The sequence below is a fragment of the Myiozetetes cayanensis genome, unplaced genomic scaffold, assembly GCF_022539395.1.
Source record: "Myiozetetes cayanensis isolate MyiCay16 unplaced genomic scaffold, myiCay2020 scf1, whole genome shotgun sequence".
Classification (NCBI taxonomy): domain Eukaryota; kingdom Metazoa; phylum Chordata; class Aves; order Passeriformes; family Tyrannidae; genus Myiozetetes; species Myiozetetes cayanensis.
Window position 1 is genome coordinate 18,288,194 of NW_026086604.1, and position 16,098 is coordinate 18,304,291.

General features: G+C 38.3%; 1 protein-coding gene across 1 annotated transcript in view; it reads left to right on the forward strand.

Annotated features, from left to right (window-relative positions):
* The first annotated feature begins 266 nt into the window (after positions 1–266).
* Positions 267–16,098, forward strand: part of DPYS (dihydropyrimidinase) — a 28,866-nt gene continuing 13,034 nt past the window's right edge. The window contains exons 1-7 of the mRNA XM_050322541.1: positions 267–661; positions 2,921–3,079; positions 5,245–5,424; positions 6,270–6,459; positions 12,584–12,740; positions 13,684–13,825; positions 15,672–15,814. Coding sequence (XP_050178498.1) covers positions 392–661; positions 2,921–3,079; positions 5,245–5,424; positions 6,270–6,459; positions 12,584–12,740; positions 13,684–13,825; positions 15,672–15,814 — 1,241 coding nt within the window. The 5' untranslated portion in view covers positions 267–391. The remainder of the gene's footprint in view (positions 662–2,920; positions 3,080–5,244; positions 5,425–6,269; positions 6,460–12,583; positions 12,741–13,683; positions 13,826–15,671; positions 15,815–16,098) is intronic.

Genomic DNA, 16,098 nt, shown 5'->3' on the forward strand with positions numbered 1-16,098 from the left:
GGCATCACAAAGTGATGAATGGCCACATTTTCAAAGCATCCCAGCATGCTGCAAACGCCCAGGTGCATAGGGCAGGCTGGAGCATGTGCCATGAGAACCCCGCCAGACCCTCCTGAAAGCCTGGCTTCCCTTTCCCTGGGCAGAGTCCGGAGCAGAAAGGGCCTGGTGCCAGTGCTCTGCCCCCATCTGGCTCGCTGAGCCACTCAGGAGGTGGGAGGTGGAGCAGCCAAGGGCAGTGGGGACAGTTCCAATGTCCATTTAAAGAGCACGGTGTGGTGTGTGTTTAGGGCCATTTGGAGATAACTGCTGCTCTGGGAGGAGGGTGGGCAGGGAAATACTCTCAGGCAAGAGCAACTCTCTAAGTTGAGGCCTCACTCTCACCTAGGCTGTCATGCCACCCCAAAAACAGGCTCAGCAGAAACTTTTGATCAAGGGGGGAAAAGTCGTGAATGATGACCTCTCTGTGGTGGCTGATGTGTATGTGGAGGATGGAGTAGTGCAGCAGGTGGGACCAAACTTAAACCCAGAGCCCTCGACTGGACTCATTGTGCTGGATGCAACCAACAAGCTGGTGATCCCTGGAGGCATCGATACTCACACACACATGGAGTTCCCTTTCATGGGTAGCAGGTCAAAAGATGACTTCTATACTGGAACCAAGGTGGGTGCACATATGTGTGTCTGTGTGAGCACCTGGGCTTTCTCAGGTGTGTCTGCTGGTTATTTGGCATTACTTCTGAGTGAGAGAGCGGAGTGTGAATCAAGCACAGGCAATTGTTACTGTCCCTTGACCAGGACATTGTCATAGGAAGCTGGACTACACAGAGGTCTACTTTCAACTAGTGTGTTACTTGGGTTCATTCAGAAACTAATCTGGCTGAGGGTGGCAAGTGTTAAAGGCAGGCACTTACCCTCAGTGTGCATTGGTACGTACATCAAGGTTCATACTTTTCTGAGCAAAGTTTAACTAAAGCAACAGTTTAATTCCCCACTGTCATTGGAGCCCTTCTGTGGCAATCTGTCGTTTCTCCTCTGTTAATAAAGGGGAATACACACTTTTCTTCTGTCACTCTCTTCGGAGTTTATTGTGTCTCTCAGTGCAAGTCCAGTTCAAATAAACTTTCTGGAGTTATCTAATTTCTCTCAGTTTTACATTTGCAGTGTTGGGGGTTTTAGCTTTTTAGCTTATCTCATTATATTCCCTGCATGTGAATAGAGTATCAGTTCCTCACATTAACAGTATTATGCATCATCTCCATATAGTTGAAATACAGATCTACCCAAAATTTTTAAGGCAATTTTCTAAAAGCTTTGCTGTGAAGACTGAAATCTTTGCTCACAGAAGGGATCACATTGCCCTGCTTGGCTTGTCTGGTAGCCAGCACCTTCAGAGAGCTTGTTAAATCCTGTTCCTCTCACAGCAGAACTGGGATTTGCTAAAAAGCAGAAAGTAATTGGTTTTTGAGTTTTTTTAAATAACTTTTTGAGATACTGGACAGGGAAGCTGCGAAGCAGAGACTGCATATACAAAACCGAATGTCCGGGTAGTCTCTTTGGTGCCTACAAGAAGATTCTAGAGCCAGCTTAGTGATCAGATATCAAGTTAGATATTGTGGACCTTCTTAATCCAGGTCAAAGTGTGAGAAGTGTTCAGAGCTATTCACTGAAGGTCATTATCGCACAAATATTTTGGCAAGAAATTCAGGGAGACAGAGTTGTGTTAAAACTATTGCAAAATACGCTGCAATGATTAGCTAAGATTTACTCATTCAGTTAAATAAGTAAAGGCACCTCTCTTTACAAAGAGAGGAGAAAAAGCATTGGGGATAAAAAGAGACTTTTAGTAGAGTTGTGGAACCCATGACATCTTTTTTTCTTGAAGGTTACAAATATTCTTTAATTCTAAATCCTGTTTAACAAATAAGACAGTCTTGTTGAAAAATATTTGACAGTTTGAAGAACTTTTCTTGGAGAAAATGTTTTGCTGAGCTCATCACAGATTTTCAAATATTTATTTCATTTTTCCAGCCTCTCTTTTTACAAAATATACTGACATATTTACAATTTTGCTTCTGAGTGCTAATTGAACCAAAGGAGGGAAGAGACTAATTGATCTAGAAAATGGAAGAGTAATATAGCATGAATTTGAACTGTGTATATTTTGATCTGAAGTCATTGTACCTGTTGTGCAAAGGGATATTGTTCAGAGCTTGCTTTTTGATTCTCGTGCATTCATAAAGTAAGGGGGAATTATTTCTTTATTTAATTACTTGAAAATATTTATTTGAAGTATGTAAATACCTCATTCTATTTTGAAAATCTGCTATGCATTTCACTAAATGATATTCTGTCACTAATAAAAATAACTTTAAAACACTTTTACAATCCTTTTGGTGTTAGACAAGGGTTTGGGGTTTTTCACAGTGTATGTTCAAACTGAATTGTTTTTGTTGTTTGGGGTTTTTTTTTATTGTGTATCTAAACCTTAATAATTTGCTGTCACACAGGCTTCTTTTATGGCCTGTATAGGTTCTGAGGAAGCATTTCTGAAGTTGACCTCGGTCTTCTGGTGCTCTTCTTTTTCTATGATTCCACACACTTAAGGAAACTCAGTGATGCATGAATGCTACAGGCTCATCTCAAAATCTAGGATAAGTTATTGTACATGTGTGAAAACTTTTCCTTTCAATCTGAGAATTTCACCATGATTTTCCTGAATACCTTTTGAGAACATCTTTCTCAAAGCAAATGAAATTAATCTCCACAATCATTTTCTCAAGTTCAGACTTCACTCAGGGAAACTCTTCAGTGGCTTTTGGCTTTTCAGTGTTTAAGATTAATTGTTGCACAGGGAGTTGGAGAAGGTGGGAGGAAATCTGCACTCTCTCCGATTGCTAAATATTGACTTTCTTCTTTTCAGGCTGCTATAGCAGGAGGAACCACTATGATCATCGACTTTGCCATCCCTGAGAAAGGCTGTTCTCTTACTGAGGCCTTTGATACATGGAAAAGTTGGGCAGACCCAAAAGTCTGCTGTGATTATTCACTGCACGTGGCGGTTACATGGTGGAGCAACAAGGTAGAAACAAGAGCTGAATATCAATTCCATGAGTTGGTATCACACCTGCTTTGAATTAGTCCTCATGTGCTAAATACAGCTTGCTGGCAGTGTAATGGTTAGTTACTTTTGTAAGTAAAAACAGCACTTGAAATATCCCACACCCTTCTATAAGTACATGTATTTTAAAAACTAGAGAAAGTCTGCAGATAGTCTATGTTTTTGGATAATACTACACAAAGGTAAAGGTAGCAGTTGTACAAGACCAAGACTAGGCAGACGAGAGGAGGAAAAAGGTTTTTGCAATAATTCTGCCTTTTTTATACTTGAACACTTGATATTTTATGCTCCTGTTGAGTCTTGGTGGTTTGTCTGTTGTTTTTTTAATAAGGGTATACGTGACAAAATATGGTACTTTATTTTGTGTGTAAAGGAAGACTTCTATTCCTGGGTAACTGCAATAATATCCCCTTAAAGTAAAGCAGGACTGGAGCCAATAGTAAATTGAATGTGAGATTATCTAAAAAACCTTTTAGGTTTTAGGAATTTATATATGGGAGAATCAGCCTTGTTGAGTGAATGTTTGCTAATAGCCTGGAAGCTTTACTGAATGAATTAATTTTTCAGGTGCTTGATATCTATTACAAGATCATTTTTGATTCTCAGAGAACTATGCATCAGTACGCAGATACATTAAGTAATTTCCATTTTTAAATATGTGTACCAAAGTCTTCACTCTGCAAACAACACATCTTTGATAGTCTGTATACTGAGTGCTAAAATAGGCTGACCACAATTTCTAGCTTAAGCAAAGATATAAAATAAAACTTCATTTCCAGTGAAGTTTGAGTAAATGTGCATTTGAAACAGCCTTAGTAGAGAACAGTGAAGTACTGAAAAATCCAGTAAAACTAGAGAGGTGTAAAACAATGAAATATTCGGGTTTATATTAAGAATTTAAATGTTTTTAAAGGCCATGACTGAAAGAAATAGAAAGGCCTAATGTTTTGTAGCTGTAAAGGATCTGGGTGAAGAAGACTGATATTTCATGCCCTTCTGATTAGCTCTCATCTCCTCATGATTTAAAGTATGGATTAAAAACATACGTTCTTTTCAATGCCTTCCCTCATTTATAGTAAATAGGGAAGAAGAGAATAAATTACATGCCTCTATATTTATGCCAGCAGGGCCTTATTTATTTGATAATTTATTTATTATTATTTATAATTTATTTATTTATTTGATAATTCCCACTCAAGATATGCTCTCATCCCTCCTCTGGATAAACTGAAAAAACTTCCTTGAGTTTTTTATAAATCTCACCTTTCCTGGGCAGATCCAACCAGATAATTAGAGAGCAGATGAAAAGTAAAATATTTTAATTTTTGAAAGGAATTAATCCCATGGAAATTGTAATAGCATTACAGATTTATGTCAATTACTGTCACCATCATTTTACTGGGAAGAGAGAGCCAAAGTTACATAATGGATGTTCTAGCTAACCTGCTGAGCAAGAAACCTTTGGACTAAAAGCTGTGTCTTTCTTTGGGACATAATGTTTTACTGGGCTTCACAGACCCTAGCAGAAGCAGGGCATCTTATCAAGGACTGCATACAAGAAAAAAACAAAAACCCAAAACAACAGACTTGCATTTAGCATTTTGGAACCATTTTGTTTGACAACAAAATATTTCAAAAGGCTGTGTGTCATTTAGAGTTAGGACAAAGCTCTAAGAGATGAGATCTTTTCTGTCATTCTGTTGTTTACCAGAAGCTGAAACCTATTACAATCCAATATTGAAAATCACTTTTGCACAAATGTCTGTGTTGTGTGAGTTGGATACATTGACTGTAATATTGGACAGGGTGTTTTCAACATCAGGGGGTTTATTTGGAATAAAATTCTGCTTCAGTATCTTTTGCAAAAAGGCATTCCCTTCATGCAACTCTCTTGTGCCTCCAATATTTGCATAGCCATGCTACTCATTTATATACTTTGAGAATTAATTTAATACAAGAAGAATAGTATAAGTCAGTCTGTAAATATGTGACTTGCCTGTTTGTACTGAACATATGTTTGATGAGTGAGTAAAGGATTACCCTTCACACTTACAATTTCTTTGTACAAGATTACTAACATGTAAAAGATAATTACTGCATTCTGAAAATTGCTGTCTGTTTTTCAGGTGAAGGAAGAAATGAAACATCTTGTTCAAAACAAAGGTGTCAACTCCTTCAAGATGTTTATGGCCTATAAAGATATATACATGGTCAATGATGAGGAGTTATTTGCAGCCTTTTCTTGCTGCAAAGAACTTGGAGCAGTTGCTCAAGTCCATGCCGAGAATGGGGAACTAATTGCACAGGTGCACATTTGACATTTTGTCCATCAAACTCAGGAACATAGATGGTCCTAATCCTAGGTCTCTCCAAACACAGTCAGTTTATCTAACAGGAATAAATCCAGAAGTAAGGAGAAAGCAAAGCTTCACTGACAGGGCAGAAAGGCCTCAACATCTCTCTATGAGTAATTAACCTCACTTCACACTTGCCACTGCCACCTGAGTGCTGTGTGAAGGCACTGAGAGTATAACTGTCCTGATTATGCTAGATACCAGTTATAACTATAGTGGCTATACTAGAATATTTTCTTCAACTATTCTAGTCAACAGTGCTTTGACTCTGCCTTAGGTCCCAAAACAGAAATGAATTTATTGCTAAATAATCTAAAATCAGCAAATCTTAGGCTACTGAAATATAGTAGAGACAAAGTCTTACGCCTCTTAAAACCTATGATTTTTCAGAGGCTGTGGATATACATCTTTGTGTTTAATAAGAACCTTTCCTTTTTTTTTTTTTTTTCTGTGGGAGTTAGTACTGTAACAGTTACTGTCTGTGATCATTTAAGAGCACATATTCAGAGAGGAGTAGGGTTTTCAAAAGCAGTGATTTACCCCTCCAAGCCAGTGGAGTGTGTTCTCTGAATTTATTTAGGTATTCTGAGACCTACGTTTATTGAGAGATATACTGGATTTCAGATAAAATAACAATAACCTATCTTGGAAAAAATAGTAACTGCCTTGTTTTTTTTTTTTTTTCTTCCCTTGAACAAGCTGCAATGGCTGGTTTAGAATCCATTTAACTGGCAGCATGTTCATGACTCCTTGGCTACACTTTATCTGACTCTTACATGTTTCTGTGTGGTGTTCAGGGTGCAAAGAAGATGCTGGCAATGGGAATAACTGGCCCTGAGGGTCACGAGCTGTGTCGTCCTGAAGAGGTGGAGGCTGAAGCTACACAAAGAGCAATTACCATAGCAAATGCTGTAAACTGCCCCCTTTACGTAGTCCATGTAATGAGTAAATCTTCAGCAAAGGTGATAAGTAATGCACGAAGAGAAGGTAAAAGTCCTAATTCTTTTATACTTGGACAATGGCATTGGAAAAAGGATCATGGGAAACCAAACACAGCATTGGTATCCTAGTTGTCATGAGTGCCGTAAGGCTCAGAATATGGGTGAATTTCTTGGGAGTGGGATGTCTAAACTGTGTGTGTGTTCTTGGGCCCAAGGGGAGCATGGTGGAAGAACAGCAATTGGAATTGAGACTTTCCTTTCTCCTCAGAGCAAACTTTCTTCTCTTCATACTGTACCTCCCAGGTCAAAGTGAGGGCCAGGACAGCATTATTGCATTAAAAAGGATGTCACCAGTCCAAGGCAATAAATGCTCTGCTATTTCCCCCCACTGAGTCTGCAAGACTTTGCCCACTATTTAGTTGAGACATTCTACAGCAGAGACCACACCATATTTTTACAGACAGTGCCATGACATGACTACAACTCCTATTCACTGGGCACTTAGAAGTTATGGTGATGATGGCAATGCCTGATAGCCTCAATTGCCTCCAGTGCAGGGTGTCTCAGGTTTGCATTGCAGCATTTATAAATAGGTCTGGTCAGCCAAGGGAGCCTAACGTTTTTGACCATCTGTTGGACAGACTAGAAGCAGCCTGAAGGCTGTAGGTGTTTAGAATGTTTTATCTCCTTATCTGTAAGTTCATCCAGAGCAGCCTGTGGAACTACAGTACTATGAGGAGACATTAGATAGGTGGAAGGAGTAGGAAAGAAGCCCGTGACTTGGAAAACCTAAAACGTTATGGAATATCCTTCCTCATTATCCTTTTACATCTTTTTTACTTCATTTTTACATCTTTTGCATTTACAGCTTATTTTCACCTGACTGAGCATGAATTGCATACAGACCTCGTTTTCCTTATTTCCTGACTTTAGATAGTGCCTTCACAGAGGGCATAGATAATTAATATTAAAATGTAGAGTATGAGAGCTTGGTGAATCAAAGCCAGTGTGATGTCATTGTGTTAATATAGCTGGATATGTTTATGCAGAATATGTGTTAACTATGACTTCTAGTAAGACTTAACAGTAATTCAAGTTTATAAAAGAACTTACCAGAATGTATTTTACAAGCACATTTTTTGGTGTTGTGCTATGTTAGATTCCTCCACTAGATGACAGTGCTGCTGGGAATGTGGATTATATCCATCACTGCATGGTTACTTGTACTGATTTGTACACAGGCACGGTGTGAACATTAACTACAAGAAGCTGTTACAACAGTTAAAATACCCAGCTTAAAGATGAAACACTGGCTGTGAACACAAAAGAGATAAGATAGTGTTTTATAATACACTATTCAAATACAGAATTTTATGCTGACAGTAAATGCTGTAAAATATTATTAAGCATGTGTTATAAGAATAGTTTGCAGTGCCAGTTTGATAACTGATGATGAATGTATGATTCTTTGATATGTAAAAAGATGAAATTGGGACAATTTATGCTTATTGTGGTGCAAATTGTATTTTATAGCTTCCTGGGCTGATGCAGTCAGAATCATTAATGCTTACCTTTGTGCACAGCAACATATAACATCTCTTCATAGTTAATATCTATTTGCATAGCAGGTATTGTTTAGAAAACAAAAATCTTAGATTGATAAAGAAATTGCAAAAGATAACTAGAGTAAAGGTAGTTACAAGAATGATAGTTTTAATGAGACTGATCTGTATAAATTTTGGCAATTATAAATTCATTACTGTTGATTTCAGTAGAAGTTATTTTCCGTACTTCAGTGAAAAGTGATAGTAGAAAGCAATGTGTTCCAGATAAAAAAAAAATTCTCAAACTATTGTATGAATGACATAAATAGAACTCAAATATTATGGTGAAAGACATTCAATGTGGACAGGTTAAAAACCACTGTAATGTGAAAACTTTGTAAACTCTTAAATACTGGAAGGCTCTCAAGAATTTGAAAAATTCACTCTAATACAGTTTATTCATCTTTCCAAAATTATTTCTCCATGTCTTGATGCAAGCTTCCTGCTATTTACAATTGTGATGTTTTTCTTGGTCCTTTCCAATCACTTAGCATGAAGTACAATATGTGTGTGCGTATTCATCCCTACCCTTGTTGGAGGAAGATTGATATCCCTTTCCAATTCCATCACTGACCTCAGAAGGATGGTCTTCAGTGAGTGAAATGTATTTTCTGAGTGACAGTGTGATACCAGAACTGAAGCATTGCTTCCCAAGTTCTATGGGATGGTGATTTTCCTAGCCAAAAATGTAAGTCAGAGCCCTATTCTTTGTCCCTCATTTAGATATACAAGGTGAGAAATAATTTTGGAGACCAGAAGACCTAATACAGTTTGCTGAAGACAGTAAGCATAGTTCTGTTGTCTTCTATGATCTGTGGTTCAGATCTTAAAGGCTAAAATCAGTCATACAGATTGTATGACTTATTTTCTTATTCTAGATTAAGCAAACTTTAGGAGAAACAGATGAGTGAAAGTTTTTCCTTCTCCCCTCCATGCCAAACTTCACTACCTATGTCTGCTTTGATCTCCAGCAACACCACTCACTGAAGGAAACCTCCAGACTGTAGCAGCAAGTTTTTCATGTACGTCAGTAATAGCTGCTGAATGTCAACAGGAAATCCAAAATTTCCACATTGTGACTATGTTGGAGAGGGACAGTCTAACTCCTGACCCCATCATGTTCTTTTTTGGGTGCCCTACCAACCTGTTTGTAAAAGCAGCGGTTCATCAGTTCTTCACTTAGAGGGTCAAAGACAGAACCTCTCTGTGAGAATTGTCCTTGCTCGTCTCTGTGGGCTGTTTCTTCATCCGTGTGCAAAATATGACCTTGAGTCTTGTTAGAATAGGTAGAGGAACTATATTCTTCCACAGAAGGGCAGTCTGCTATATCTGTGTGCATGTCAGTCTTATTCTCTTAAGTGGGAAGACAAAAAGGATCATGATCCTGTTATGCTAAAATCTCCCCTACAATGAGAAGAGAACATTGTAGAGTGCTTGTCAGGCAGTGCAGCTCCTTCTCTTCTTAGGAGTACCAAAGGAAAACTGATGTGGCCTTGTCACCCGTTCCTTCCACCAGAAATGCTTATGCAGAAAGCAAGGCTTATCAAATGTGATTTAGGATTAGATGATTCATACTGTCTCCCCCTAAAAAATGCTTTCAGTCTGAGTGTGCTAAAGCCTGGACACCATATAATGGTTTGTGTTGCAAGGGACCTTAAAGATCATCTAGTATGATGATTAAAGATCATGTCCCTTTGCTCATTTAATTGTATTGTTACAGCAAGGGAAGTGAGAATTTCTAGTGAAGATCAGAAGTGGAGAGCAAAATCTTGCTAAAAAAACCACAAACTTTTAAAATGTTTCTCCTTTTTTAAAAACTGCATGCAAAAATATGTACTTGGCCAGATTCCAAGAAGCTTGCTTAGACATACAAAGTTGGTTCCTACCATCAGTCACGCGTTAGGTCTCTTCTTAGTGAGAGGAAGGGCATCTCCATACTTGAGCGTATACAGACTCTCAAGCTGATACTGAGCACAGGTGTGCAGCTGAAAATGCCAACTTTTTAGCTACCTCATGCAGGACATCTCAGATCCAGACTGTATAAAGCCTAAGATGCAATGCTATGCCTGATTTAATAAACCCTGCCTTGCAGTTCTGCTCCTTTCAGAGCACAGTTTGTAAGTGAGTCTCTTTGCTCCGTATGACTTTATCTTAAGTGCTTCTAAAACTTCTACTGGAATAAGCACATTCAGACCAGTTTTTCAAGATTGTAAATGTTTGTTGGTGTTTATCAATATTGTAACTCTTTGTGAGTTTTGATAGGTGGTAAAATAATTTGCAGTTGAATGTTCTTCTCTTCTTCAAAATAATCCATGTGAAAATAAATCTTGCTAGCCAGTCTGGGAATCTGATGAAGAAGTCACCACATCCACAGCTATTTCCCAGTAGCTCAGAGAGATGTCAGCAGAACACTTTTCGGGTGTTTTTGTTTGTTTGTTGGTTGTTTCTGTTTTTTTGGTTTTTATTTAATGAAAGAAAACATAACAAGTGGAAAGACCAGATTTATTACTGGATTATTCTACTTTAATGCCTATAGACAGAAGTCAATCAAGCTTGAATAACCTTAATACGGAACATCTGTGTTACCAATGGAGCTAAGAGTTTCAGTGCAGGATTTCCTTGTTATTTGGACTAAAGCAGAATCTTGATATTATTTTATCCTTCAGTCTGGCTAGTCATGGTCCAAATTGAATGCAGGAAATTTCTCAGTCAGCAGAGGTAGTCTGTTGAAACTGCAATGTTCAGACTCAAAATCACTTGTGGAAAAAACCTCTACTCTTCCAACTCATGGGAACAAAGGGAGCTGGTCAAGTCAAATTCTGACTGCAGAAATCAGTTGTGGTACATGAGTTAGAATCAACTCAGCATATCCAACTGGGAGCATGGAAACGTCCTTTCACTTTGATGTTGTGAAACTGAGATAAGAAAATTATTTATGAAAGCTAAAACTCACTCTCTTACTGCCACTTTAATCATTTATAGATGTATCCTAATGATTCATAGTTCAGGTTTACTTTGAACGGAAGTTTCTTTAGCTTGTTTAGATGCAGTAGGAGAGACACACACAATTCCCCCTCCCTTTGCTTTCTCATGGCTTTGATCGTAAAAATCTGCCAAAAGCCTAATATATAAATATGACAGATTAATTATATATGTCCCAGAAGTTTTCTCTATACACCTATATTTGTGGCAGCCTGCCCTCAAATACAGTGCTTAGAGTTGCCCAGGGAAGGCCAAGATCTCCTGCAGGAGTCAGGAAAGACCCGAACTCCTGCAGCAGCTCTCCATTAGGAAAACACTGATCTGACTCAAACCTCCTCACTGAATGAGTGGTCATATCACTTCCTCACCTGGCTTCATAGTCAGTGCTTTAAGATCTGAACATAAGATGCAAAAAACAGCAAATCACTGCCTAAGTCATGATTTCAAGTCTAAAACAGAGTCTGATGTGCAGTCTGCAAAGGTTTGCTTTGTTGCTTTCTGACAATACCGTGAATGTGTGACTTATGCACAGAAAGACAGAGAAAGGCCACTGTCTTGTATTGCCAAGCAATTACCAGATGAGGCCTTGCAGGGTAATGCAGTGGTAGTTTTAATAAAAACTGAGCCTGGAGTGAAATCTGGGATCCATAACAAAATGCCCACAGTTTGTAGGGAGCAAGGGAGGGAGAAGGCTCTTGTGGGGATCCAGCAGAGGCTGCCTTTAACCAGAGCCAAACAGCCTATGAGTGGGTGTGGAAGAACCAGCTCACTCTGGTTCTTCAGTGACCATTGCAGCTGCAGGCATTACCACCTGCCAGCTACAAAACTGCAAAGTGGCTGGACAACTTCCTCAGGGAATGAAACATCTTATTCTGATGAGTTTCAAACCCATCTTACACAGGAGGAAAAAAATAGTTAAAATATGGTAGCTCTGTCCAAAGGGTAACAGCTAGTCTGGGTTGGTGTCCAGTTCTGAGGAAACTAAAATAATGTGCAGCAAAGTATTAAAGATTAAATAACTTTTAAAATTAAATTATTTATTATTTTTGATTTGGGAAATGTTTTTATCCTTTTCAGTTTATGTCTGGTGCCACATTGTTCTTCCTGGCACAATTGTAGCCTGACGATTAAAAGTACCACCCTTCAAAGTCTGTATGCTGTATGTATTAACTTACATTGTTATATTGTCAGTAATTTCAGAGCACCAAATAGCTGCTACCAAGTACATGAATCTTGAACATAATTAATGCAACTGAGGACTGTGTTCCTTTTGAAATCTCAGTCACAAGTCTTGTAAACAATGTGTAAAACCCATTATAATATATCTGTCAACAATTTAATTAAAAAACTTGCCCAAGCAATGTTCTTGTAAGGAAATATATTGTAAGATCACCAGCAGAATATTCAGAACAAAGATGCTGTGTTATAACTTAGTTTATTATGTCCTTCCATATGCTGGTGTTTAATTTGAAACACTCATTCAAATTTAAATTCATTGCCACCAAAAAGATCCTCAAGAGAAAAAATACAAGGTATGCATTTTTATGTTGTTTGATGATGACACAATTGCTTTGCATTTTTCAGGCAAGGTGGTTTATGGGGAGCCTATTGCTGCTGGTCTTGGCACCGATGGCACTAACTACTGGAATAAAGACTGGGCTCATGCTGCAGCATATGTGATGGGACCTCCACTGAGACCTGATCCATCTACTCCTGGTTTCCTCATGAACTTACTGGCCAAGTAAGCAGATGAAGAGTGACAGCTGATACCCAAGTGCACAGCAAATTCTGTCTGGATTATATAATAACTGTTTGATGCTCTGGAGATTTTCTAAGTACAGAATGTTACATTATCAAGAAGAAGAAACAGAAAGTGAAACCATAGATGAAAAACATTTCAGATATCAGATTTTGTTTCTCTGAACTCTTGTGGCCCTCTGTCCCCATTTGACTGTATTCAATAAGCCTTGCCTTGCTAATACTGCAGCAAAAATTGCAACATGACTAGGAGGACAGTAAGGCTGTAAGTCACTGAGAAATGTGTAAAAAGTGAGGTTACAGCTAGATTTTCTGGGTTCTGTTGTCAGCTGCCATTTTCACTTGAAATTTGAATGTTGCACATAAAATAAGCCTGGTAACTTCTGAAGATACATAGAAGCTATGCACTTCATAACATCTCTGTCAGAAAAGTAGAACAAGAAATATCTTTCAGACACCTGTAGTTAATGTGTCACTTGCTCGCATTTCATTAACAGTTAAGGTTAACTCCACAAAAGGGTTGAATTTGACCAAAGAGCCTGTGAAGGTGTGCCTGAACACTCACTGATTGTTGTGTGGATCTGTAGTAATTTCACAGGACACATGGAGTGACACAGACTAAAATTGCACAAAATGATGATGAAACTAAGCTGCTTGCTCTGGGCAAAGTGGAACAGTACTCCACTTGTGGGACACCTTTGACATATCCACAGTAAAATGTTAGTGTTGGTGCTTGGTTTCTTCCAAGGAGTTTCTGGAGAGGAAACTTCTTCATAGGAGAACTGTCTGTTCCTGTGGAGCTGCTCTTGGAAGACAGAACTGAAGGCAGGCTGGCAGGGCGTATTGTTTTCTCCTTGAAGGATGTTTTCCTATATGCCGCTGTCTGGTACATGCTCTGATTCATAATGAACTTTGTTTCTCTGTAGCGGTGACCTATCTGTGACAGGGACTGACAATTGCACCTTTGACACATGCCAGAAAGCTCTGGGAAAAGATGACTTCACAAAAATCCCTAATGGAGTGAATGGTGTGGAAGACAGAATGTCAGTCATATGGGAAAAAGGCGTTGTAAGTATATCAAAATGTCCAAACATGGGGGTAGATGATTTCTCCAACAAAATATAATCTCTCAGCAGTTATTATCTCTCCAGTTTTATCAAGTGTGTTTATCATAGGATAACTCCTTTGATCGAAGACCGTGACAGAGTCCTTACTAACTCTCATTTTATGGTCCTGGAAGATGGAAGAAGATTCTTGGTGCTTAAAATATACCACTAAAGAATCATTTCTATCATTCAGCAGTAAGGGATTGCTACTGTTTCAGTGGTAGTGCACAGTACATTTCCTTGCAACATTTTTTTCAACTGACGAAATGAAAATAAAAGGAAAGATACCCACAGTTTTAACTTGATCAGCATTGTATTTTTTCCTCTTTGATCTCTCTCAAACTTAGCTGTTGGAAGAGTTTCTGTACTGGGTATGTGCCTCTCACCTTCCAATTTGGCTTTTAAGAAACACTTCTTTAATATATGCCTCAGTTGTATGATATGATGAAATGAGCACCTTCAAATCTCACTGACTTCAGATTCTCAGTACCAACACAAGAAAGCTCAGTGCTTCTCAGGACAGTGTCTGATGTGGGGGATGTGAGGCAGTCTATTGAGGGATCTGCTGCATACGGGGTGCTATGATTGTTCTGGCTATTAAAAAGCAGTTCTGGAGGCTCTAGTTCTATTTAATATTAAGTTCTCTTGTGGTAGTGAAGTCATGTTGATAATGAACTGTGAAGCATATTTACTGGTCACAGTAGTATTATCAACCTCACACACTTGGTAAGGATGTGCTCCATGATCTTTCTTGTTTATTGGTTTTGGGGTGGTTTATATAAAGAACACACACTTCTGCTTATGTTCAGGTGTGGCACAGCTCTAGTGTGATTCTTTATGGTGTAAACTGAAATCTAGCTTCCTAGGAAAGTGAGATGTAAATATGTACATCAGTGTGGCTTTTGAACAGTGTGTCCTGTTGGGCAAGACAATTTTTAAAGAAGTTATTCAATCGGTATTATCCTCCCTTTTTTCCTTTGTAAAATATTACACAACTGTGTAATGTTTGTCTGGACAGCTTCCTCCCTTCCCACACACCATTATTTAGAAGAGCAGTGTTCACCATTTTCATTATGCTTTTCTTCTCAGATGACTGCCCACAGACATATAAACATGTTTTTGTGACATTCTGATTCCTAGACTGACTATGCACAATATTGCTGCCAGTGTATCTGGCTTTCCGAGCAAACAACAGTCATGGAGGCTGGATTAAATTAATTACATAGCAGTGGACAGTCCCAAGACACATCTATATCCATTATGATTTTCCATTTTGCTGATGTAAACATCAGCAAATCTGTTTCTTATACTACTTGATTTCAACATTTACTGAACAGTACTGTCCTCTGTGTTATTGCTGAAGAAATTTGCAAATCAGTTTTCCTGTATTATACATTGTGCCTTGGCTCTTCTTTATCATCTTCTAGACTCTCCATAATACTGTCTCACCATTTTCCAAAACCTAGATACTCGGGAGATGTTTCCTGACGAACCTACTGGGCACGAGTATGGATTTCAAGCCAGCAAAAACATTTGATTTCAGTTGACTTAGGACTGGATCCACAGAGTGTTTAGCTTTAAAGTTGTCTTTTCTTTGCTGTGGGATAAAGTAAGATAAAGTTATGGTATTCAGTGAGAGCACATTTTAGTGTGGGCATCTGAGACAAATTGTTATTTTTACTTCTTTTAAACTCTTCAGTATGACACCTAAAAAAAGGTCACTCATCTTAGCTTTTTCAAGAAGAGGAACAGCTTTTTCATTCCTGTTTAAAAAAGTAATGAGTTTGGTTTTTTGTATTCTTTTGCAGTACAGTGGAAAAATGGATGAGAACAGATTTGTAGCTGTTACCAGCACAAATGCAGCAAAAATCTTTAACCTTTACCCAAGGAAGGGGAGAATTGCTGTAGGTTCTGATGCTGACATTGTAATTTGGTATCCTAAAGCTACAAGGTATGTATGGGAAGTTATTTCCCCCCATCCAGCCTTTCTGCAGGAAAAAAACATCTCAAAGCCTTTGTTCAAGAACAAGCCTTTGGGTTAGGTTAAGGTGTCTTTCAACAGCTGCTCACATGAATTAATTATAAGTTTTTTGCTTCCCACAATAGTGTATGTAAGGAGAGATCTTTAATCTCCAGATGGATTAAAAAGTATTTTCCTAGATTGCTAAGTGCAAAAATTAAAAAGTCTGTATATTATGCAACTAGGCCTTGATATCCTAAGAATAAAAAGAACCA